At 39.8% G+C, this 26246-nt stretch overlaps 1 protein-coding gene across 10 annotated transcripts in view; it reads right to left on the reverse strand.

Moving 5' to 3' along the window:
* The window catches only part of cdk5rap2 (CDK5 regulatory subunit associated protein 2), a 30850-nt gene extending 4878 nt beyond the window's left edge, over positions 1–25972 (reverse strand). Inside the window, exons 1-41 of one of the 10 annotated variants that reach the window (XM_017407635.2) lie at positions 25786–25972; positions 22644–22699; positions 21599–21660; positions 20839–20949; positions 20136–20212; positions 19842–19965; positions 19473–19651; positions 19232–19370; positions 19034–19087; positions 16222–16338; positions 16024–16143; positions 15802–15894; positions 15412–15630; positions 15145–15315; positions 14906–15016; positions 14683–14820; positions 14399–14578; positions 14090–14284; positions 13630–13821; positions 13295–13424; positions 13066–13205; positions 12869–12985; positions 12569–12712; positions 12361–12473; positions 12076–12215; positions 10514–10654; positions 10299–10408; positions 9998–10141; positions 9416–9517; positions 9083–9264; positions 8644–8986; positions 6995–8546; positions 6784–6885; positions 6248–6396; positions 5159–5550; positions 4786–5018; positions 4428–4476; positions 1595–1767; positions 564–911; positions 352–477; positions 112–228 (exon numbers count right to left, since the gene is read on the reverse strand). In XM_017407635.2, the coding sequence (XP_017263124.1) occupies positions 112–228; positions 352–477; positions 564–911; positions 1595–1767; positions 4428–4476; positions 4786–5018; positions 5159–5550; positions 6248–6396; positions 6784–6885; positions 6995–8546; positions 8644–8986; positions 9083–9264; positions 9416–9517; positions 9998–10141; positions 10299–10408; positions 10514–10654; positions 12076–12215; positions 12361–12473; positions 12569–12712; positions 12869–12985; positions 13066–13205; positions 13295–13424; positions 13630–13821; positions 14090–14284; positions 14399–14578; positions 14683–14820; positions 14906–15016; positions 15145–15315; positions 15412–15630; positions 15802–15894; positions 16024–16143; positions 16222–16338; positions 19034–19087; positions 19232–19370; positions 19473–19651; positions 19842–19965; positions 20136–20212; positions 20839–20949; positions 21599–21660; positions 22644–22699; positions 25786–25847 (7447 nt within the window). In that variant the 5' untranslated portion in view covers positions 25848–25972. The other 9 variants (XM_017407634.2, XM_017407636.3, XM_017407630.3 and 6 more) reach the window with 9 other exon arrangements.
* Positions 25973–26246: the final 274 nt, after the last annotated feature.

A 26246-nucleotide genomic window follows, 5' to 3' on the forward strand; every position in this document is an offset into this window, starting at 1 on the left:
GCTGCCCCTGTGACCCGACCCCGGAGAAGCGGAAGAGAATGGATGGATAACATCAGGATGTGAATATTCTCCTAATCGGGTTTTAAACAACTTATAATAAATGTGTTTTACCTCGAGATCCTACGTTGAGCTGTTCCTTTAGGGTTTGGTTTTGTTCCCAGAGGTATCGCACCTCATTAACCAGCTGACCCTGCTCTTCGTTGCCGTGAATAAAAATGTTTGTGGCTGCTGAAAAATACACATTTGTCAGTCAACATTTAAGGACACGACTACAGTGAATGAGAGAAAACATCATTTATAAGCATAAGATTTAAAAAAATGGAGTAAAATAGTATTGGGTTTTATGCAGACCTGGGTCTTTCTCCACCTCAGCCAGTCTCCTCTCCAGCTGTTCCCTCAGGCGGTCGTTGGTGCGAATGCTTTCCTCGAGGCGTTGTCGCAAAGCTCTGATTTCCTGCAGATGTTCTGCCAGCAGGTCTAACAGACATGTGCACATAGCCAAATTAAAAGCACAGTTTAACAGTATTCCCACACAACTCAACCTATGAATGACACACAGATACCTGAATTCATCGTGCGAGGCTGTTCTCCAACTTTCTTTGGTGAGCTAACGTCTCCGTCTTGTTTATGGGCGCCTGTTTGAGGCCCTGACACCTCCTGGTCACGGCCTTGCTCCTGCTCCTGGTGGTGAGAACTGGCCTGGGCCATAATTGAGCGATGCAGGTCCAGTTCACTGCGTAGCGTGGCGTTGAGCTCCTCGCTGCTTCTGAGCTGCTCCTGCAGGCGTCCGTTCTCCCTCTGAAGGCCTTGCAGTCTGCTGCCGGTGCCTCTGTGACCAGATACACCTTTCTCCTGAGCTCCTCCTACAGGAGGCTCAGCTGCTCCCATCCTATCAGCGTGGTTCTGCTGGCCTGAGCGGGGAAAGGAAGCCAATGACAAATTAATTTCATTCAAACTGATCATATTTTTATTAAGTCTAAACAGCTTTTGTTTCGCAAACTCTTACTGAAAGAGCCCCTTTGTTGTCAGTCATCACTCAAAATTACTTAATCCACATAATTCTGAAATTAACAATAAATAATGCTCATTCTTTCGGTTGGAACTGTTAAATCAAACTGCCATTCAATGATATAACCAGCCACACTAATACAAATAGTACCTGAAAATGTTTAATCACTGCAAAAGATAAGTTTCGGACCCACAGAGCCCTCCCCAGGCATTAGAGACAAATTTCACACAACTCTGTAATAACCTTTACCGCACCTTTCCACGGGGAAATACAGTTTGAGGGCTGAACAGGATAGGCAGCACTGAATAATGCAGCTTTAAGTGGAGGTGCATTGAAACTAGACACCAGCTTCGTCCTTGGCTGGGCTGCTTTGTCCTGCAGCACGCTTCGGTGCAACAGAATGGATCTGACTGGAAAATAAGTGCCATTACAGGCAGTTCCTAGACTGCCCCTGCCAGTATTTTTAATAGAGCGAACTCGCTTTATCCCTGTCAATGTTTGACAGGAAGACCTAGTAATTCATTCATTCATAAATAATTCTGAGATTAAGACTATGTTTAATAATAACTGCATCAGAAATCTTACTGTGTGCTCGACTGCCACCTTGTGTGGAGGGGCTGCTGTGACAGGACGGAGACGTTATGTCTGAGTGGAACAGATCAGAGTGAGAACTGTGGTGGCTGCTGGGACTCCGGCCTCTGAGCTGACTCTGAAGGCTCTGGATGAGTCTGTTCTTCTCCTGCAGCTCTTTTGCCAATCTAGGAGGGGATGAAATGAACACCGGCGTGTTAATATTCTCAACAGCGATATGCCAAACACTTCATTCTGACAGAAGAGTAAAAACACCATCCAAAACAAAAGAGACAAATCTGAAGACATGAGCACTCAAGAAAAACTATTTCTAAAAAGAAGGGTTTTCAGACGACTTTTGGTGGAAACACAAAGCTGGAAGACGAAGAGCACAGCAAACGTCATGCTGTCTGTCCGGATCAAACCCACTCACAGGTCCAACTGCTCCCTGGTGCACTCAGCCAGGTGGAGGTTTTGCTGGACGAGGAGGCTGATGTGCTGCTGCAGCAGCTCTCTCTCACCCTCCAACTCCAGACGCAGAAAATCTATCTCCTGATGGATTCTAGACAGGCTATCAGGAGGATCGTTCATGTTCTCCTCAGTGGCGAGAACTGAGCGTGATGCCTGCCGAAGCTCTACAATGCTGTTGCCAACAGTAAGAATGGGTTAATGTTTATCACTCTGATCAACTTTGAAATGATATCCTGGTTTTTGTTTGTTTCAAACTGAACCGTGTGAAGTACTTAAGCTGAAGGTTTGAGTTTGAGTCGTTTTAAATGTAAACAACGTTCTTCTCTTGTTTTTATTGAGCGTCAGTTAGCTTGAACCCTTCTCACATTAGTTCTCAAACCAGGAGCAGCAGCTTTCATCGTGCATCAACACAACGTGTGAAAGTGCAAAGGCAGGAGTACGGAGTTGAAGTTGCTCACAGCTGACACAACTCTGAAGTAGCAACAAAACAAATCACAGAGCTGAGTCGGCGTTTACGTGTCGACTGGGATGTGATGTGTGCAGCTCACCGGTCTAACCAACAACCCCATCACTCAGCTTTTCATGAGCGTATGCACAACTTGATGCAACACTGAGCCGCTTTCATTTAGCTGTTGTGAATTATTTAAATGGAACCACTGATAAGTAGTAACCAGTTTGTGTGAAAGGCTTCATCACAAATCCTACATGATTCTCCAGACAGAGTGCTCCGACCACAGTTATTTTCTAGATCAGACAGTGAGTACTCATTGTTACATCATACAAAACCACATAAAAAAATCTTTTAATTTCTGATTTAATGATAACTAGTGTAGTTTTAAAAATTTGACCATTTCATTTTAAAAGGTAAAGATTACTCATAGATGGTAAAAAAATATATTACATTTCAATTTTAAAAACAGACTTTACAATTTAGCAATCTCTTGGAGTTTCCTTGAATAAATGTAAATAAATGTAGCATGTTTACTCATTTCTGAGTGACAACACTGACCCAGAGCAGTGTGACCAAATGGCTGACAGATAAAACTAGGTCAACAGCACAAACCAACAAAACACACAGACAGCCTAGGGTCATACGGCAAGAGGCTCATAGGAGATGAGTTTTTTTATTTTTTAAAGGGTCACGAGACAAGTACCAAAACAGCTCATCTAACAATCTCCAAATGATAACACAAAGAGCTTAAAATAGTTAGTAAAATGCAGTTAGTGTAATAATTTACATTAGTTGTAAAAACCTAGATATTGGTAGAGCCCAACTCAGACGTCAAAGAGTTATAAAAGCTTCTGATATTTAGATTTTCTTCAATGATTTTTCCAGTTTTGACAAAAATCTAAATGCTCATATCATGCACATTTTTTGTGTCACTGAAGTAACAAGTTTAACATTTTGGTAACATGCTTTCCATTTACGAATGGCTGGTTAACTTAAAAGAAAAAGAGGAAATGAGAGGAATACAGCAAACAGAATCTGTTTACTAGCACCACAGCCAGGCAGCACATTAGGATTTGCTGTGTTCAGAGTTGCAACAAATTTGCCAGATTTGTGCACTTAGACAACAAAATCAGACACATCTAATCTAATAAACGCTCTAAACAACGCAGAGTGAAACGTGCCTCTGTTCTGAACCAGAGTCATTCTAGATACAGTTGGCGAGGTGCAGATTTGGTGAGAATAACATCACTTTTTAGGTGCAATTCCTTGTTTATCATCAACTACAACGCAGAAGATAAATGTGTGCAAATATATAAGCAACAAATACCAGTTACATGAAACAGAAACTGGTTTATATTTCACAATGTAGCAAAAAGTTTGAGTCTGCAAACATAGGTTTTAGTTTTATAGCTTGTTGTGATGTTTAAAATTTCAATACAACTTTACTTATCATTTCCACACAGTCCTGAAAACCTTTTAGAAAAGGAAAAAATAACAAAAGATACAAATACTAATGCTAAAATACACACTGTTGATGTTATGCAAAGTCAAATGTATCAAGACAAAGCATGTGTGCTAGGGGTGAACCACAGAGAGCCCAGCCTAATTAAAAGCCTGAAATCAACTATTTATTAACATATAAATCTGTGCTATATTATACTTTATTATTTCTTAAACATAATTTTTAAGATAGTATACCATATACCAAACTAGCTTGTTAGCAATATGTTGGAGCTATTGTTTTCATCAAATACTAGAAGTATGAAGGCCTTTTAATTGACATCACCTTAAAACTTTCCTAAACATAAAAGTGAAGTAATAAACATTATAGATACTTGCTTTTCTCTGCAAAAAATAAAAAATAAAACCAATGGAATAAACACAGAGCAATAAATAACAGGACAGTATGGAAACTATTGGACGTACCTGTGAGACAGTTCAAGAGCTGCTGAATCCTCATTTTCCACGTGAGACTCTTTGAGAGGACAGAAAAAAAGATCTGTCATCAAACTGTCCCTATATGTCAGTTACAACTGACTGTTCTTTCAAGCTCATCTTTATGATGGGGGATAGTGTAATGTCTTTGGTATAAATCATTTCAGCACAATGGTTGCACAATTCTTAACTCAGCCAAAGTGTCTTTTTTTAAACTCAGTATCCTGATATTTATAAAATGCTGACTCTAACGATGAAGATAAACACATTCTTATTCTTATTCTGTCTTTTTGCAGAATAATGTAAAAAAACAAACAAAGAAATAATAGTTTACTGATGTAGCAGCTACCTTTGTCCAGTCGTCCCTCCAGCCTGTCCAGAAGGCTCAGACTCTTGTCCAGCTGTTCTTTGATAACCTCCCCCGTGTAATCGTCAACCTCGCCAGCGTGCAGCATCTCTTTGAAGGCCTTGTTCAGCTCCTCCAACTGCCGACGCTGCAGAGCTCCCAGCCTGCGGCTCTCCTTGATCTGCTGCCTCAGTTGAGACAGCTCCCTGGCTTGTGACTGCACCAAAGAATCCAGTCTGTGGAGAAGAGAAAAGTCATGAAACTTGATGGCAACCGTCGTCAAGATTTCATTTTCCTAATAGGTGCACAGCTTTGGAAGCTTTGAGTCGGAGCAAAAAAACATTTATTTTGATAGTACACAGAAAAGAATGTTGACCTGGCAGGTGATGTGGAACGGCTGCGTGTTTGCTGTAGTTGTTCGCTCGTGTTTTGGTTCTGCGTCTTCTCCTCCAGGTCTGTTTTCAGACGAGTAGCTCTGTCTTTCTCTGGCTGGTTTTCTGCCTCAGTTTTCTTTCTTAGCTGCCCACTCTTTTCTTGGCTATGGCTCACTTTTTGTGTGTTTTCCTGTTCCCTGACGCTGAGTGGATCAGAGGTGTTGGAAACTACATCACTGGAGAGGGAGTTCCTCCGCAGCAGATGTTGCATTTGAAGGATGAGTTTCGTCTGGTTTTCAAGCTGGGCCTTCAGCTCTCTGACTTGTGCTTGAAGCTGAAGCGGGTTCTCTGAAACACCATACTCATCATACACCTGCAGGCCTTTCAGACTGACCTAAACACACAAGTAGGTGGTTAATGGAACATATGTTAGCACATTATTTAATACAATAATACTGATGCTCAAAGAAATTATAACATCTGAATTAGATTAAATTATAGAATAAATCACGTGTGTGTTTGTAAACAATCTAACAGGCAACACTGGTAAATGTGGAGTGTTGGAGACCACACCATATTACCATATTACTTTAATTACAAGAAAATTACTTTAATTTTCAACTTGACTGCTATATTACCTTCAATATGACTGTGAAATAATTGAGCATCTAAAAACTATGCAGCAATCTACAAACTATCTGACTGGGTGCAGCAAAGTTTCAGCTGAGTGGCCCAGAAAGTCCTGTTGTTGGCCCAGTGAAAGTATTGTTAGATGAAGTTCACATCTTTCCATCTTCCTGCTTAATATTTCCTCTCCATCCTCCAGTTTAAAGAAATATGGCTACCAAATTAAAAGTTCATCTAAAGCTAAAAATGAGTTGACTTTTTTTACCCTAATATAAAAATGAGTTATTGCAGCAGATAATTGTTGAAGCTACAAGTTTTCAAATGAAGTCTGCACTGATTAGACTGTGTGTGACTTTTATAGTGATTTTATAAACGCTCACAAATAACACAAGCACAGAAAGAGGTAACGAGATTAGGACTGCTTATTAAACTATTATTCATTAAGTAAATAATAACACGGCTACCTTAGCCGAGCTGAGAGCTGGGGAACTGGGGTATGGAGTGCTGGAGGTTGAGTCCAAGTTTTCAGTAGAAGAGAAGGTGGCTTGTTCATGTTTCAACAGGGAAGGTAGGCTGAACGCACTGCAGCTAGGGTTCCCACCCACCTCTAGATCTGGCAACACAAGGAGACAGACACATTAAACTGAGAAACAAATCCATTACAAAATAAATAGGACAGTGCCATGTGAAGAAATAAATCATCTGATACAGAGCTAGACTCAAATACGACAAGAAACAAAAGTGATAGGTTAATAAGTGCTCAAAAGACATCCCCAAACCTCAGAAACATGCAAGAATTTATCAATGCAAATTCCATTTTGGGGGCACAGTGCAGAAATCTCAGGTTAAAACCAGAAAAAGAGACTGTGTGTGTTATAAGACCCAACTGAAAACACCTTAGTTCCCTCTTCATGCACACAGAGTGAAAGGATCTATCCACATGTGAGATTAGTGTCCACTCAGCAGACAGACATGCAGAGTCTGCCTGTAGGCTGTCTACCTGTGCTACTGCTCTCTTCCCTATCGTTCTCACTCTTGCCACTGGTTTCGTAACCCAGGTCCTGCAAATCCACCTGCACGCTTTTGTCACCCTGCTCAGGAGCTGGCATTGGAAGCAATACAGAATTTAAATTTTAACATTTACTCATTAGCAATATCACAACTTAAATAAGAATTTCAACTGTTGCAAACAAAAGCAAGCGGTATCTAACCTTTTCGTGCAGTTTCAGGGGAAGGCGTCTTGGTAAGAGCAGTGGCCAGTTTCTCCTCCAGGGTTTTACATGTTTTCTTTTTCTCCCTCAGAGCTTTATGTAAAGTTTCCAGTTGGAGCTTAACATCTGGTGGTAATCCCTTGGCATCCTGTACTGTCTTGTGGCCCTCACTCTCTCTTCTATGGGCCCTCTCCTCCTGCAGGGCGGCCTGGAGATCAGAGATCCTCCGAGAGTAATCACTGAAAGCCTTGAGGAGCAGACAGAGATCTCGATGGAGCTTCAGCCCTTCTGTTTCGGTTGAAGCAGAGGAGGAACTTCCTTCAGATTTGGGTTTTGGCTGAGCTGGTTCAACCAGTTGCTTTCTTTCCAGCAGGACTCTCTGAAGATTGTCTAAATTTGTCTGCAGGTTAGAGCTGACTTCCACTGACTTATCAAAATTCAATGAGCCATTAGCGCAGTGAGCTGCTAAAGAAGCGACGGTACACTCTGCTGTACTGAAGCAGTTCATTAAAACACTAAACAGCTTCTGATTTAAACTCGTATTATCAACACTTTCCATTGCAACAGGGTGTTTCTTAGCCTCCTCCTCCTCAATTGACTCTGATGTTGCTGCTCTCTGACTTGAGGTGGTGCCATTTAGGGAAACACTGTCACTGCTGTGGTCACATTGTGCAGCAGCATTTGCAGCCCTCAGCTGTTCCTGAAGCTCTGCATTGAGCCTACTCTGTTCCAAAAGAGCCTCCTGCAGAGAGTCCGCATGTCGCTGCAGTTCCTGCAGAGATTCTTCAGAATAGTTAAAACCTCTTGGGCTATCTGTGTTTGAAGATGCATTTGCTTGATGTAAAGCACTCTCTATTCTTAAACAAAGATCTCCAGCTTCAGATTTCATATTTTGGCTGTGAGGGGAGGTGATGGCCTTCTCTGCCATGTTCAGAAGCTCAATAAGCTGGTTGTTGAGTTCCTCCTTCTCCTGCAGGGCTTTCTGCAGCTCCATGCACCTATTGTGGAGCTCAGCGTCAGAACCCACAGCACCTGAGCCTGTGTGTGAACCAAATCCACCCTGGTTGTCCAGACTGCAGGCTGTCAGGTAAGCGATGGTGGACTGTGCAGCCTGTAAAGCCTTTGTATACTGGCAATTCAGCCTCTCCTTTTCCTGAAGCTGAGCGTGGAGCTCTTCTAAATCACCAAGCTGCTCGCTCATCTTGTTGATCAGGACCTCCTTTTCCTGGCACTCCTGGTGGAGAAGTTCAAGCTGAGTGAGAAGGGCTGACTCACCCTGGTTGTGAGCCTCTGATATTCTGGGTTCAGAGCCCCTGTCAGACCCTGCTGGGCTGCCGCTAGTTTGAGTACATCTCAGCGTGGAAGAAGGGGATGTGCAGTGTTCCAGTGCTGAATCAGAGTCAGTATTCAACTCCTGATCAGAACCAAAGACATCCAAATTAAGATGCTGACGTGCATCAGTTTGGATCGGGTCGTAGCTCACAGACTGTCTGCTGATGCTCCCCTCCACCTTCTGCCTGACTGGCACAGGGAGGCGAGATTTGACAGCAGCCTAAATTTGAAACAAACAAAGGAATACTCAGGAAAAACAGCGACATAAAACAGAAAAAATAATGTCTTCGTAAGTTTTATATCAGTATAAAACCTACCCTATGTCTTGTGACAAGCTGCTTTGGCCTCTTGCTGTGTGACTGACATTGACGGTTTGGACTCTCCATCTCATTTGCAGTGCTGACAGAAGTTAAAAGTATCTCTTCATCTGAGACCTCATTTGACTTCTTCTCTGCCCTTTCCTTCAATAATTTAAAGTCCTTAAAAATGTGATTAGGTTCAGCTTGCAGTGTTTCCAAACCGTTTCTCCATTCAGCCTGTACATCGCTGCTGTTCCCCGAAGTATCTGCGCTCTCTTTCTCTTTACACTCAGCAGATTTCTGCTCCTTATGAAGATCCTGCAGCTCCGCATTTTCTGATCTAAGTCGCAGCAGCTCCTCTCTGTAATAAGCAGCATTTGACAAAATGTTCAGGAAATGTGATATTAAAAGTGAAAATATGAAGTAGGTTATGAACCTGGCTGAAAACCCCCCCCACCTTAGCTCCACAACTGAAGTGGAGCCACAATCCGTCAGCAGAGATTTAAGTGTCAGTACATCTGTGTTCCTCTCTGTTTTTTCTCTGGTGTCTGTGAGGCTTGTGTCAGAGTGAGTACGCTCTCTACTCTGGATGAGCCAAGTGTCCATGCTGTTATCAGCTAACAGTTTTCCTGATGCCACCTAAAATAAATAAATTAAAAAAAAAAAAAAGATCAAATAAGCCATGCTTGGAAGACGGGGAATTACCATTCTATTTAGATTACATTTTTGAATAAGCTTATTAAAATAATACTTTAGGAAGTAATTAAATTAAAAATCAAGCATTTCATACCTCTTCTGCTTCCATGTTTGTTTGGCTCTCCTTATCCTGAACAAGAAGATGTGTCCTGTTACTGTGAGCCAGTGGCTGCATCTCATGTGTCTTCTCAAGCTGCTAGAGTAATGGGATGGGAGGCGAGTATGACAAAAATGGCTCGGTAAAAGAAAACTTAAAGAGGGAACAGAATCCATAAAACACTGCACAGCAACAGCAGAATGGCATGATGTGTCTAATGTGGCATGGCGAAGAGAGACCGTTTTATGGGACACAGAGATAAAAGAAAAACAGGGACTGATTAGGAAAAAGAAGGATAGAGAAAGAGGGTTGTTTCTAGTATAAACTAAATCACACAAACAAGATATGTAGCGCTACTAAAGAGACATTAGTACACACTAGAAAGAGCAGAGGTTAAGGTGTAGGTTAAGAGGTTTAAAAGGAGCTAATAAAGGTGGATGTTAGACAATGATTCATGATTCAAGTATTTTTAACTGTGGTCTGTCTCAGTTTCTACAGTTAAGTAAAAACACTTCATATTCACCCACAACTTCATATTTCACCTCATCCATTTGCAGCCAAACTTTTGAGACCTCTAACCTGTTTGCATTGGCTTCTGCTGCTTAGATCTTTGCCTTCGTTTTGACAAGCATCCCGCTCTGACTTCTCCATTTGCGAGAGCCTGCTCTGCAATTCACTGTTTAAACTCTGGAGTCCGCTCACACAGTCCTGCAGATCCAACACCTACAGTGCAAAATGGATTACTGTCATTCATTTGCATCCTAATCCAATCTTAAATATTTTATTGTGCATGATTATTCGCAACTTCAGAAGGAAAAAAATAGGTACAAATGAGAAACATTGGCTCTACAAAAGAGATGCACTTATATTATTAATTCACCTTTTCTTTGAGCTCCTGAGCAGAGAGTTGAGACAAGCTATCATCTGCACCTTCACCCACACAGATACTCATATAGGAAGTCTGATCTCCAATGAAACTCAAAGTGTCACCTAAAAGACAAAGCACAAAATAAAGATTTGCACATTAAACTAAAATCTACCAATATCAGTAAATTCAATGCAAATCAGAAATCTATACACGTTTTCTAGTCTTACCACTATCATTGGTGCCACCAACACCTCCTCCTCGGTTCTGAATTGCTCCTAAGCGAGCCTGCAAGGATGCGTTCCAGCGCTGAGCGTCCTCAAGCTGATGTCTCATGCTCTCCAGCTCTTTAGGATCAATCAGGCCCATACCTAGTTACAAACACACAGGTTATTGACACGTCTCTTCACTATCTGACCTTGTAAAAATGTTTAAATGATCATATCAAAGTGGTGCAAATTACTCATTGTTAAAAGGAAAAAATAAATAAATACCAGTTAGACACTAGACACTGAATTTTTTCACAATCCAGAACCTATACAAGGCTAATTTAATAGGAAATTACTAACGTATTTGGGGAATAACATGATGATGAACCCAAAATAACCTACATTTCGTAACTTGATTATTCAGTGGAAAATCTAAAATTTGAAAAGTGAAATCATTTTCAGATTCAACCTCATTAAGCATCCACGCCTGACCATTTTAAAAATAAGCTTATATGCGTGTTTGATTGTGCATTGCATCTTAAAATGTGCACCAAAATATAGATAAATATTATACGTGGATTATAATGATAATGTAACCAAAAGTTGAAAAGTGTAAACTTCATCAGAGCCAATTAAACCCCTTCGCCTGACTTACAGGCAGTGAGATTGTGACCGGGGTGTGCGTTACTTACAGCTGACCTATTTATACACCTGGCGCTCTGTGGGAGGAGCTTGAATTTAATGTGTGCGCTGGCATGAGCACACACATGCATGTGAACACACACTTGAATTATGTTGTTCAGGCAACAACCTCGGCGCCCAGTAACATCTTTAATCTGTCTAAAGGCTGAGCGCTGAAATCACACTCCATCTGAAAAACGAATGCTGCCAAGTTGCATTACTAAAATCACACTTTCTGGATTAGGATTTATTTGGGGAATATGAATGCCCATTATTATCTGGTTCTGTCAAAACACAGTATCAAAACCTTTATTTATTTTATTGTAGTTATATAATGACATAGTTATGTGACTGAATTTGAAATCATGAGACAGATGGCTGGAAGGGTTAGGTAAGTAGACAGACAGCTGTTAGAGAAAGGTCAAGCCTTGGCAAATGTTTTAAATGGACAGTCAAAAAACAAGCAGACAGCATGTTGACAGTGGGAGACAGAGAGGACAGGCTAACAGAAGCCTTTATTTATTGTTTTATAAGAGGACAGACAGTGGAGGTGATGTGGATGGTAAAACATACATTTACTTAGTAACAGTGAAATGAGTTGCAACTCTGGTAGAAACAAAAACATGCAAATGAGAACGTAATGAAGTAAAGAGCAGAAGACAGAAGGGTCACACAGAAAAGTGAAGGGGACAGGTGTGCACACATATTGAAAAGACAAAGGGGGACATGAGCTTGTCAGCCAGGTGTATTATTCGAGTACAAACACGGAAGAAAGACAGGAGGCGCAATATTCTGTGCTGCTAAGAACAACTGAAAACATACTGACAACATTTTTACATTCTTGTTTTTTCTTTATCTTTAGTTATCATGCTCATCTACAACACAGTGTGTTTGCACTGCACCTTCTCTGAGTTTGGCCCTGTGTATCTCTCTCTCCAAGTCATCCCTCAGCTCCTCATTAGTTTTGATGCTGTCTTCTAGTTGCTGCCTGAGAAGCTGCACTGCCGTCAGTTCCAGCTGTAGAGCATGAAGACGCTGAGCACTGCAAAACATAAAGGTATCAACAGAGTCGACATTTATTCCCACAACCTAAAGTGGGTCACGCATGTCAACAGATATTTGATATCAAATGATTCATTTGACTTTCTGCTGAGTTACATTCACCCCTCATTGTTGCTCCACCCTACCTGTCCTGCTCCTTCACTGTCCTAACCAAGCTGGAGTAGAGCTGTTGTTCCGCTCTAAGAGCTCTGTTTAGAGCATCGTGCTCTTGCTGCAAGACTACAAGATTGGGCAAAGCCTAAAAGAAAAACAAAGTTTGTATTAAAGGCTGAGCACTGAATATAAAGTGTTGTTTTAGAGTATTTTATGTGTTAGTAAAATAAACAAAGTTACTTCTTGCTGGCTGTCTCCCCCTATCATTGTCCTCTCTCTCTGAGGGAGTTCAGGTAGGTCCCTCTCCATACCAGAGCCAATCACACAGTCCTGGGTGTTGTCAGCCCGGAAGTGAACTCCCTGACCGAGCCGCTGGTGAAGAACCTGCTCAAAGTAAAAAAAAATAACATAGTGAACTTCTAGCTCTGATGAAAAGGAGTCTACAAAGTTTAAATGTTACCTAGGAAAAAAAACACCTTAATCATTACTACCAGCTTTAGTTATAGACCCAAGTCTGACCCTGAACAGATGGTGCCTTACATTGATAATTTCCTCCTTGGTCTTCAAAGTGGCAGTCAAGGACTCAATGTTAGCAGCCTGACCTTCACTGCGACCCTCTAGCTCAGAAAACAATGACTGGAGCTCAGCCAGAGAAATCTAGAAAAAAAAAATTGGATTACAAGTTTGAGTAACAAAATTTCAATACTGGACATAAAAACTTAATTGTACTCACTGACCTTCAGTTCATTTTCTCTCTTCAGAGCTTTGTTGAGTGCTTCAGTTTTCTGTGCCAACTCCTCCTTAAGGACAACAACTGTTTTCTTGGAAATCGGATAGTTCTCCTGATTATCCACACTGTTTCTCCTGGACAGCTCAGCTTCAGTTTTGAAGAAACGGAATCAAATGTAAGAGCAACATGAACTTCAAATATCCAGTGTAAAAATTTAAACCCCTAAAAGCTCTCACCTTCCCTTTCGTCTAGTTTTTCTTGCATGATCTGGATGGTCTGTCTGAGATCCAACACATGATCCGGTTCCACCTTCTGACTCATCTCTGCCAGGAACTGGTCTCTCTCTTGACCACGCTGCAGCAGCTTCTGCAGATTTTCAAAAATTACAAGTAAGGAACCTATAACATGGAAAACCTTTTCAAGACAGGTTAGAAGTACTTTAAACAATATTAAACAGATAATGAAGGTAAAAACGTTCTATTTTCTTTGGGAATTCAATGCCTTATTGGCAATTTTCCAAGTGAAGCACAGTTTAAGAGCAGAGTGACTCTTGTATCCTAGAGGATCTTACGTCAATGAGGCTGTCTTTTTCTGCAAGCAGAGCTTTGAGTCCTGAAGTCTCTAAATAACTCTTCTGGGCTGTTGAGGAGCTTTGGTTCTCAGCATTAGCAAGCTCCTGTTGCTTCTCAGCCAGCTGCTTTTTCAGTTTCTGAATCTCTTGAGCACGCTCAGACAGCATGCGGTTAAAATGCTCAGCGGACTCCTTGGGTGACAAAACAGCAGATCAAAGTTAGGAGTTTAGAGATGTTTGCAGACACTCTGAACATATTCATGTTTTTGTATCAATGTCAGTATAAAATATTTTTATTATTTAATATTTTATATTCTCCTTTTTAGACATCATTTTATTCTTTTTTTAATTTCATTTGCAAAACTGTTTTAATATTTACCATTAAGTTTCGTTCAAAGAAAAAGGTTCTATGGAAAGATCAGTAAAAGCTCTGTATGCGTTCTGTAGGTACAAAACTGACCTTCAGAAGTTGGTCCTTGCTGCTTATTGTAGCCAGCAGCCCTTCCACAGCACTCTCATTGTCAGCTACTAGTCTCTCTCTGGCTTTCACAGCCTCAGCCAACATAGCCTCCGTGACCTTTAACCTCTGACCCATTTGCTCACCGAGGTCCCGTGCATGTGTCTGTGATTGGTTCAGCATTGATTCAGACATTTCCTACAAAACGGTGACAGATTCAGAGAAAGATGATGTTTTAGAGAAATGCTGACCACAAACACAATGCTTGAGCATACAGCTAAGGGGATGTGAAATAGAAATTAGCAAACTAACTTCCATATCTTTTGTCTTGCCCTCCAGTGAGAGCTGTAGCTGGTTGATGATGGAGTCTTTTTCTCTCAAAGATCTGTTCAAGTTATCTTCTACATCTTGCTTGGCTCTCTGAAGGTTCTTTAAAGTGTTTGCAAGATGCTGCAGCTCCACATCTTTCTCCTTGATTACACTGTCAAAATTCTGGAAATAAAAATGGACAATCCCAAAACTCATTAATTACTTGATTTTAGATTCATTTAATTTCTTTGTATTTTTCTCAATCAAATAAGATCAAAACTACTTACGTTAATGGTTTCCTCATTGTGGGTGAGTAAATTATTGAGTCTATCCAAGTCCCTTTCCTTTTCTCTGAGCAGCAGCTGCAGCTGGTGAATCTCATTGTCTTTCTCCTCAATGGCGGCAAATTTCTCATCCAGTGCTTGCTGTGATAGAGCGAGCAGACAAATGCCTAAATCAAATCATAGCCAACCTGATGACAAAGTCACAAAAAAAAAAAAGATTTCCCACCTCCAGAGCATTTTCTTTTTCTTTCAGCCTTTGCCGCAGCTTTGTAAGCATGCCGTCGTTGCTGCCAGGACTTCTGCTTTGCTCCAAGTCTCCCATCATATTTATGTACTCCTGATAAACACGGCATGACAATGTCGAAAATTATGTGAAAGTAAACAAGAAAATTGTCTGTAGAAATTTAAAAAAAGAGAGAGATTTTATTTTTTTGGTGAAAAATTCATCTGTATATGTAAGATTACCTGTAGCTGCTGCTCTTTATCAGCCAGGGTTGTTGTGAGTCTCTGGATGGTGGCTTCATGGGTCTGCAGTTTTCTTTTCATCTGGTCCAGCAACTCTTGGTACTGCTGCTCAAGAGCACTCTCCCTGTCCTTCATCTCACCACTCAGCTTCTTCAGCTGATTGTTAAGATCCTTGAGTAAAAACAGAAAATAAAATACAGAAAACAGATGAGAGGGTTTACAACACTTTCAGAAGTAAAATGCATTGATAACCTTAAGCTATTTTACATTCAGGGCTTTGTCTCCTTTCTTCTTCTGTTGCTGCAGGTCTTCCAGTTCCACCTCCAGCTGGTCCTTCGTCTGCTGTAAGTCAGACAGCTCCTGTTCTTTCCTGTCCAGGGCACGCTGAAGTTTTTGGGCTTCAAGAACCTTGACGTGGTGTTCCCCCTGAAGTTGAGCCAACTCTGTTTGTTTTTCCATTAACAGGCTTTGGTGCTCTTCAGCTCCCTGAAAAAACAAACAAACATTGTTTATAATTTTACATTCTGAAGTTATACTTTATTAACAGCATATAAATGAATATACAGACACACAAGGAACAATGACAGTGTTACCTGAATGTTTAAGTGCTGATGCTCTGTATAGTCTATTTTTGTAATACAGGTGCACATAACTTGCCTGGTATTTCTGAAGCTGGGCTTTATGTGCTGCCTCTCTAGCCTTGGTCAAAGCGTCATCTCTGTCCTCAATCTGCTGACAAAGCTCCTCAATCTGTGAAAAACAAAATGTATGATAGAACATCATGGGATGACACAGAATACTGACTGTAAAATAATATTTGTTGTGTCTTTCATTCTAAAATACAGTAAGTTTGTTCAAAAATTTATTCAATTTTCTTACCTCTTTCTCCTTTTTTCCAAGGACCTGAGTAAGACCCTGGATTGTTTTATCTCGCTTCAAAGCATTTTTCTTCTCAGAGTCTAGTTCATTTTCTTTCTCCTCCAACTTCACTGACAGACTCTGTTGATATTAAGCAACATGAGATTTCATACAAAGTAAACTTTTCAGTTGAGCTCAGAAATATGTGTTCTTGCGTACCTTGTATTGATTCTGGGAATCTTCCAGTGTTGTTGTCAGGTTTTCATTGGTGCTTTTTACCTGGTTGAGCTCTTCAGTCAGCATTTTATTGATGGACTCCAATCTCATAATGTGACCCTTCTTAGTAATTCAAGAAAATGCACAAATAAAAATAGAAAAAAAAACCAATCAGTCAATGCTAATAAGTGCATTAAGCAACAAAGTATTTTTATGTCACAACTCTTAATCAAAGGTACAGAGATCTACCCACATGGTACCAAGACATTAACTACCTTTACTCTGACAGGAGTGTATTCATCATTAAACTCCTCTGTAAGGTCATGCAGAGACTTCCATTCTGCCTCTCTTTTTCTGAATTTGGGTCTGCTAATGACTGAGCCAGCATTTAACCTCTTCAGTACAGGGATACGACTGCCTGCAGGGGCAGACAAGTGTTGTCTGGAGATGCAACGCAAGATCTGGATGACATCAGAGAGTACAGATGGCTGACTTGAGGAGTTGTGGAGCAGTGCTTTAGCCTGAACTTTTCCTCTTGGATTATTGGTAGTTCCATATCCAGCAGCAAACCCCTTGGACTCTCTCAGTTTTCGTTTGTGTAGAGAGTCAGGAGGTGTGTCTAAAGAAAAGTCTCGATTCAGTGACTGCAGGGATGTTGAGCGAGCTTTGAATCCATGTCTAGATAGCGTGCCCTTACGTTGGACCAGGTCAAGGTACATGCTCTGCGAACGGAGACGTGTGCCTACAAGTCCAGTATTCTTCATAAAGCCATCAAGCCCTGCTGCTGATCCTGGTCTGCTGCTACGAAGACCTGATCGTGCAGGTAAAGCCCCTTTACTGGCAATTCTATCCAGACTCATACACCTTCTCATGCGGTTCTCCCCCTCAACACTCCCACGTTTCCTGAACTGCAGACCTTCATGAGCCGGCTGACATGCAGCTTCATCATCAGGACTGTCCACCCCGGAGGACCTGAGCAGAGCCACGGAGCTGGTGCTCCATCTGCCCTTATTCCCTAAGTTGTTTTTGCTGTAGACATGGCGAATGCACTGGATCAGATGTTCTTTATCCGCCTGTAGTTTCTGGATCTGACTGCTGTGTTCATCCTGCAGCTTGTTGATATTAATGTCACACTGAACCACCTTCTCCAACTGGAACACACATTTCCCACAGAGGAACTCTCCACGACCATCACGAATCACCTCCCGGCCCAGCACGTGGGACAGGATGACTTGTAGCTTCCTCCTCCCCGATGAGCTAAAGATCCAGCGACACTGACTTCCCACCAGACGAACACCACAAATACGACACGGGTCCTTCATGAAGCCTTGGATCTTTGACATTCACCCACTTCAATTGAGTGCAAAAAATCACCCACTGACACACCAAGTATCCAGTGACTTCAGTGCCATCATCCTGCCAGCCATAGAAAAGCCATTTATCATCTTCTCCGCCTGCACCGACAAGCAAAGCATAGAAGACGCGAACGACTGAGTGCAAAGCATTATAAGCCCTAAGCCTTAATAATCCCCGTCTCCGCCTCTATTCCACTCTCTCCTACATATTCAATCAGTTCAAATCCCTGTGACTGCTACAGTCATCTGTGTTGTGGCTGATGCCAGTCCATCACAAGAAAATCTCCCCCCAACTTTCCTGAAAACATCCTAAGGTATAAAAGTCTGCCTCTTGCAGGTGGTGATAATAGAAGTATCCAATCACTCATACAACGTCCACTCTCAAAAAAACAAACAAACAAAAAGCTCTGAGATTACAAGAGCTGCTTTCTAGCAAAAACTGTTGTCCAATTTTTCATTACAATTCAAGTTTGGAGAAAAAAAGAAAGTCTTATTGAGAATCCCTGACATTTTTAAATTTTCTAAATCCTCCAGAATAGAGTACACTCAGTTTTTACCCATCCAGATCTTACAAACACTGTCAGGTATTCATTTTTAGGTTTAAAAAAGAAAGATGTCCCAAAATAACCGAGAGGAACGTTCTCCAGGCAACATGGTAATCCAGTCTTAATTAATACCTTGACATGAGGCCAGATGCCAAAGTCTAATGAGGAACTATGAACACAGGCCAACTAACAGCTTTCTATTCCTAAACATCTTCAACACCAAGCTTTACTATTTCACATGCTTTGATTAGCACTGCAAGCTATGAACTGCATTTATTTTTAAATCAACATGCATTTCTACATTGACAACTAAAAAGATACATTTATAATATATATCATATCCAAAACAGATATTGTATGGCATCTTTTAAAATAAATATCAATATCAAGAGATTATTCCACAATATTCAACTGCCAAATAAAACAAGAATGGATTAAGTGTGATTAAGTGGAGGATAATTTGCAGTCAGCAGTTAATTTATTTCACTCATTATTTATGTTTTTCCCCCAGATTGGTTTCTGAAACAACTCTGAACCCTCACATTTCACAAAGTGGTCAAATAATGCAATTGTAACAAGCTGTAATACAGAGAAATTTGAAATTTACGACAACAAAAAGATCAACCTACTCCCTTAACGAAGTAGAGAACAAAACTAGAACTGTTCTAAGAGGCACACATAGGACAAAGACCACAAAAGCACAAGAGAGAATTGGCTTTTTCACACATTAAAGCTTAGTTAGGGGTTAGCTTTTGTTGTGAATTAATTCCCTCATTAAAAAGTTGTACAAACACAAGCAGCCAAAACACAAAATCTTCTGGTTTAAAATCTCCAAAACATGAAACTAAATGTCAGCATTACGCAGTTATATTTCAACAACCGTTCAGAGTGGGGAAATATCCAAACATCACCAACCTCCTGCTCTGGCTGTGTTTTCTCCTTCTCTTTATGCAGTGCCTCCTTTAGGTCCTGGAGAATGGAGAGACATGGTTTACTCTGAATGTCTTTAATTCGTATGCATACATTTAGCAACATTAGTTACTGCAATTTTAATTCAGATGTCCTAAACAAGCTCTGAGAACCCACATCTGTCTGAACATTACAAAATCCCACCTTAAGTTCCTGATCTTTCTCTGTGATAAGATCCGACAGCTGTTGAGATGATGCTGCATCTGTCTCTTGGTCTGTGCTGCTTCTCGGATGGATCAAAGCTTCCTGGTCCTTTAGATTGATCTTGAGCTGCTTGATAATACTAGTATGGGAAAAACAGACAAAAATCAAAATATTACTGCTCATCTCTTTACACTGAGAAAAAAGTTTTAATAGCGTTTGCAATATCGCTTTTTTTCCTTACTTTTCTTTCTCCTGCAGGGTCTGCTGCAGGTCTTGGATCGTTTTGGGAACAGCAGCGGGTGTAAAGGCACCTGATGGAGCGAGGACTTGGAGCTGCTTTTCCATATTTATACTCCTAAGCTTCTCCTGTTCAGCAATGGCTGCCATGTTCTCAACCTCCTCCTCTGCTGTCCGCAAACACTAAAACCAAACATCAACAAATGAAACAACCAAATAAATCATCATGTTTTCATACCCTAGATATTGTTTTTTTTGTCTTTGATTAAGACAAAAGCATCATCATAGAATAATTACCGCCATTGTGCCTTTGAGAAAATGAGGGGACTTTTTAAAAAGTATTTTCGGTTTACCAACATTAGCTTTGACTTACCTGTTCCAGGTCAGCTATCCTTTTATTGAATGCGTCTCTTAATGCGTCCATCTCCCTCTGAGCTTGCTCTCTCACACGCTGTGGTTCTCCTGATTCTCGACCAGCCAGACTTTCCAACGCTTTACTGCAAAAACATAAACATTCACAGAAGAAATTAGGTTACTGAGCACTTACATCCTCAACCACAGGCAACCTAATAACTTAATGACATTTTACATCTTGTGTTTTTTTAAGAACCATCAAAATAAGAAAATATGTGATTTTAACTGACCAGACAAAAAAATATATACATACGATGCTGACACCAGTAGTTCTTGTTTTTCTGCCAGCTCTCTCTTCATCGACTCCAACTCCACCTTCAGCTCAATGTTCTATAAAACAATTTCACTTTAGAAAAAACTAGGACATATGGAGATGTTACAAAATAAACACAAATAAAACACATCTGTAAGTAGTTTCATTGTTTGACATAGATAAACTAAGAACTTTGTTTTGAAGTTTGTACACAAAGATGTTTTGCCACATAATGACATAAGATGCTTAAAATTTGTTCTTTTATTCAATTTCACCTAAAAAAAGTTCTCCTAAAGAGATCAACAATGTTAAAAACTCAAAAAGAACCCTTTAAAATTCATCATCTAACTTTGTTCACATAAAATAAAATTATTTCATAATAAGTTTGACCTACATGTTTCTGTAATAACTAAAAACTGTTTTGGAGAAAAGAAAAATCCAAACTGACAAATATTCATTGATTTTAACCACTTTAAACTTAATTTAATTTAAGAATATGAGTTCCAACTGGACATTCTAATGTACTTTCATTTCAGGAAGATAAAGAAAAATTATAAATCAAAACCACAGATAATAAGATCCTGGGAGATATAAAATTTTGTTGTTTTCAATTTCCAAACTAATTTTAAGTCCCATGCCACTGATAGGGCAGCATACATGTAAGACTGCTGCGTATTATAAATACTTAAAATAAATACAACACCGTTTTGAAAATGTCTTCAGTGGAGTCATCGCATTTTTGTTGTATTCGCTCCTCCATGAAGTAAATCCGCAGCTTCAGGTTAAAGTTTTCTTTCTTTAGAGCTGTGATTTGCTGTTGACAAACATAACATAAACTGTTTTAATGTTCAAGAAACAAATAGGTAAAAAATAGATACATTTGATACTTATTTCGTTAAAGGAAACAAGGCTGGGATAATATTAAAGGTAGAAAAATGAACTCAGTGAAGGACTTAATTGTGGAGAAAAGCCATACACGTGTTAGAAGGGCCTTGTGCGAGGTTATTTTTAAAAGGAAGGGAGGCTTGTGTGTGTGTGTAGTAGACTGTGCATCATTGTGCTGGAGGCATACATCTGGTAATGGGGGTTGGGTACCCTGGTAAAAGAGGGGAGGTAGAAGTCTGGACCCCTCTGTAAATCTCTCGTGTAGCCAGCCAGACAGCACAGGCTAAAAATCTGAGCATGCATTCCAATCAAATGCTGAAATATAGACTTTAGCTCACCTCAATCCTCCTTCCCATCCTCCTACACTCAAACTGCATCACTAAATGTCCATAAATGGTATGTCTTGGATTTTAGCAGACAGTGGGTTAAGTTTATACCCTGTTCTTTTGATTGGGGTGAAGCGCTGATTCCAAACCTCACACCAAAAATGTTCAGCAAAAAATAATAATTAACTTTAAAAATACTAATTAGTTAGGCCATAATTAGAATAAAACACACAGCCTCTACAAAGTACTCACGTTCTCATAGTCCTTCATGGTGAGAGCTTTGATGGGCGACATCTTATCAGGGAAGGATGGAGCTGTAAAATAATATAGCAGTACATTTTTACAACTTTTTAAGCCACAGCTTCTGCAGAGTATTTGTAGCACAGAATCGTGCTCTCTTTCACATTTATGCTCATCCTGATAGTTTTAGAGAGAGAAAGGGAAAGGAGTTATGCTGTTAGTGCAGAGACGCCCAGGGTGAAACAGCTTCTGGAGATCTGCCCTGCTTAGACCAAGTGACGCAGTTCAAAACTGATCATGTAACACCGTGATCAACAACACATTTCCCAACAGATCAGTTTCGACTCAGTTTGCTCCTGGTTGACAGGAAGCACCTCATTACACATCTCTCTTATAGTCTCTCATTTGCTTTTTTGTTTACATATATTATTGAATTCAGAAGATTTTAGATTTAGCTACCTTTCCTTCAATTTACGTGAAAGCCTTCAGTGTGAACATAAATCTAAATATTTAAAGATTATACTTATTATCTATTAGTTATTACTTCCATAATTCCTAGATGTTTTTAATATCTGCAATCTGAGTCATCTTCGGCTTTAATTTATACTATAGAAGTACTGAAGAAGACACATTTTTACAAACTCCTCTCAGTAGAAATGCTGGTAGTCCAAGTAATTTCATAAATCTGACAACAGATTAACCATTTTTGTGTCCCTTTAAAAAACAACAACAATGATGTTACACAAGTGTAGTCTTTAGGTAAATGAAAACCATGCAATAAAAATAACAGAGTCTACATAACAAGATGCTGGCCTGTATCAGTAAATTAGCTCTTCAGACCTGTGCACATTGTTGACAAACAACAAGAGTCTAACATATAATTAGAAACAGGCTTAGTTTATTATCTTCAGACACTCAGTCCCTCATCGTAGCTTTGGAGAGAAAATGGTGGGAGGGAACGAACATTTAACAGCAGCATTAATTTATACACATGAGATTCACACACCTGAGCAAGAAAATGAACAAAGGGGGGAAATTTTTAAAAGCCTTACAGTACCTGTCATGCTGTCTTTAGAATTCTCTCCAGGGTTTATGGAGTCTGGCAGTCTGCAGCTGGGGACAAATTCAGCTGTTAGTTAAGCCATATTCACCCGTTTGTAGCGTAGTAAATATCTGGTGAAATCATCATTATAATCTTCTCACAAAACAAGACAAATATTTTTTTTTTAAATTGTAAATTGAAATAAAACCACAATAATCAAATGAAGCTCTGCTCTGAGTGGACACAGAATACTATGGGTTTTTGATAAACATGAATGCATACTGTTTGTGCATTACTCACACTGGCCGGTTCCACTGAGCCCTAAGGACGCTCCCAAAATAGCTTCAGAATGACTCTGCTTCATCTACATCTACTCCGGCATAGCCTCCTGTGTATGTGTATCTGTCTGTGTCTGTGTGTGTTATGTTTTTCTATTTGTGGGGCTCAAGGAACTGGGATTAAACCCACAGTTGTAAAGTTCGATCGTTATGTGGGAATGAAACTATTGAAACCCCACCGTTTCTAAGGGTCAAACAAGTTAGGCTTAGACCTGATGGTTAAAGCCAAGATACGGTACTAGGAAATATTTGATATTAATTGCAGAACCTTTCGGAGATAGAGAAATAAAGATGTATCGTGCTTGTGTGTGACACTACGTGCTAGTAGAAGAGTAACTCTCATGGTAAAACAGCCAGTGGAAGAGGGAAAAAAAAACAGTCAAAGAGAGGTTGGAAGGAGCCTTCATTGGTAGACAGAGTACTGTGGCACGGGATCAGCTAAGCATCACACAGTGATGGGACAGTACCCTTTTCATACAGTACAATGCACAAAGCAACAGCAACACACATCTGGACCACATCGTCACTTTTTAAAAAAAAAAACGCATACGGCTCCAAGTGCATGTTCCACACCCCTGACCTTTCTGTTTAATAATACAAAACACTAAATAACTTCCTCCAAAAACCCTGCCGTCACTAGCTCTATTGTTATTCTGGTTTGTTCCTAAGCAAAGATAAGAAACACCAACCAGACAAAGAATCATAAGAAATTGCTCTTGAAGAAAGTCTAAGCAAATCATACTTTGAAAGGAAAAAAAAAAAAAAAAAACAGCCATTGTTTTTTGTCACACTGTCATTTTTTGTCACACTGAAGTGTTTTTAAAACTATTTTTTATTCTCATTTTGAGAAACTGAATGAATCAGAAAAAAATTGCATCCTAACCCACTGTGTACAGTTCAGGTCTTTTCTCAGTCTTCCTGTAATTATGAGGAATATGAATATCCCGAACAATAGACACATAGTACTCAAAGCTGCAAATATAAGATAATATCCCTTCCCTATTTTTGTTTTGTTTTGACACAATGCAAAGACTAACAGTGACAAGAAATTTCAGTGATGGCCTGAAATAGTTGTGTAATGATAATCAATATGCTTTTTTTTGTTGTTTAACAGTTGTAGTTGACATAATGTAAAAAGTCGCTGACATAATAGAAGTCTACAAGGTATCCCTTCACAAAACACTTAAGTTTAATAACACTGTGCTGACAGCTATTGCATCACTGAAGTTTCACATGCCAAGCAACCTCTTCCTGTGCAAACGAAGCGGCAGCACTCTACAACAAAAGCAGCCATATCAGTAAAAGCACAAATCATAAGCACATAAAACAATAGTAGCAAATTAATATATATATAACTAAACACAAAAAAGAACAGAGGGCATTACAGCTGGTTACTGACACGGTTATTGACAGCATTTTGTCAGCAGTACAGCGGTAGTAACCCCTCCAGCACACAGTGGAAACAACGCAAGAGCATGTAAACAGTAACTTCCTCTTTTTCTCACTTTGCTCAGCTGCTCTTCTCAAACAAAACCAGCAAAGCACACATGACTTTCAGAAAATAATGAAAAAAACTGTAATAACCACATACACCATCAGCATATAGGGGTTAGGTTATATATATATAATTATTATTTTTTGAAATTGAAGAGTAAAGCGAATCAGGTTGCAGAATAACCCAATAAGTAACTTACACCCCACATATCAGCTAACATCTTGGATTACTGAGGCACGCTCACTACCTGGACGAGCACTTTTCTGCAAAATGCAGCTGAACTACGTCATATGCCGGTGAAATAACCAGAGGACACTAAAATATAAACAGCGGGGATGCTGTAACTAGTCTTTCAGTGGAACAGGAAAAGCTCTAAACTACTCCCTATGTTCAACAAACACCACAGAGAAGCAACACAGTTAGACAAAGCTAATACTAACAATGCAAGCTTCACCTACCACAGTCACGTCCTTCTTTCATGCCAAGAAGGGAAAAAATAGTAATATAGCATGTTAACATGTCACTTGAACGTAGGCAGTCGACGCTACTGCAATCTGAACCCAGTGGCTCATATAATTTCCGCTTTAATACACTCTGAATGACAGCTCAAAAACCTACCAGTGGCAGTGATATCACAGCATCAGCCAATGACTGAGCAGACTTTCACTGTAATCACTAGTGACAATAATAATAATAATAATAATAATAATAATAATAATAATAATAATGATAATAATAATAATAATAATAATAATAATAATAATAACAACAACTTCTACAAGAAGGGCTTTAGTATTTATATCTGTAGTCCGTCTGTCATGCAGAAGTACCATTTACTTGTGTCATTTACTTAATTGTAATTTCTGATTTATCTAAAATCCTGCACCTTATTACTTCACAATAGTAGTCATTTTGCTGATTTATTTATTTAAGGAGGGGAAACAACAGTTCAAGGAGTAGCAGAAAAATGTTTTTATTAGCAATGCTAAAAAAATAAACACTAGTTTTACCCAAGCAAGTGTGAAAACTCGTCTTTGAGCAGACCGCAGCAACAGGATGTAGGAACTTCAGACAGCCTCCAACATAATTAGGCTTTATAAACTTAATGACAAAGCAATTATGTAGATAAACATACCGACTGGGCGTGTATTCAAGAGGCACTTTAGTAACACAAACCGCTCAATTTTAAGGTTAAGATACACTCAAATACACTTACGTAAAATACCGCTTTTGGATATGTGCGTTAACTGCACCAGACAACAATTTGACATGCTGCTAAGCTAGCTAGCCGTAGCTCGCTAGCTCTCGTTGTTTCTTGTTTTACCTTCCGTTTATGTCGACGGGGAGCGTCAAATCGTCCCCCGCGACAGAATCACTGCGGTCCATGTTCGCGGCTCACTTATATCCTGTTTTCGCTGTTATGGCACGCCATTTTACCACCTAAACGCGGGATAAACTTCGAATAGCGGATCGAAATTCAAAACAGGTCGGGCTACCGCCATTAAGATATGGTAAACGTCACCATTGTGCACGTTGAAAAATTGTGCTGCGTTTAAGTGGTGTAGGACTTATTTTTGACAACTTGGTTTCACCCGTGTTATGGATACATTATTAGGATAAATGAGACGATTTATTTGGAAAAAATGACACAAAAAGTGCTGTTTGTATTTAATTTCTTTTTGTTATATATTTACAATAGTCAGTAGATTAATGATTGTGGCAAAGCATTTCTAGCTATCGAATTTTCGAGCGGTTGGAAAGGCAGCATCAAGCTGGGTGGATACG

This window comes from Kryptolebias marmoratus, linkage group LG14 (genome assembly GCF_001649575.2).
Source record: "Kryptolebias marmoratus isolate JLee-2015 linkage group LG14, ASM164957v2, whole genome shotgun sequence".
Lineage (NCBI taxonomy): Eukaryota > Metazoa > Chordata > Actinopteri > Cyprinodontiformes > Rivulidae > Kryptolebias > Kryptolebias marmoratus.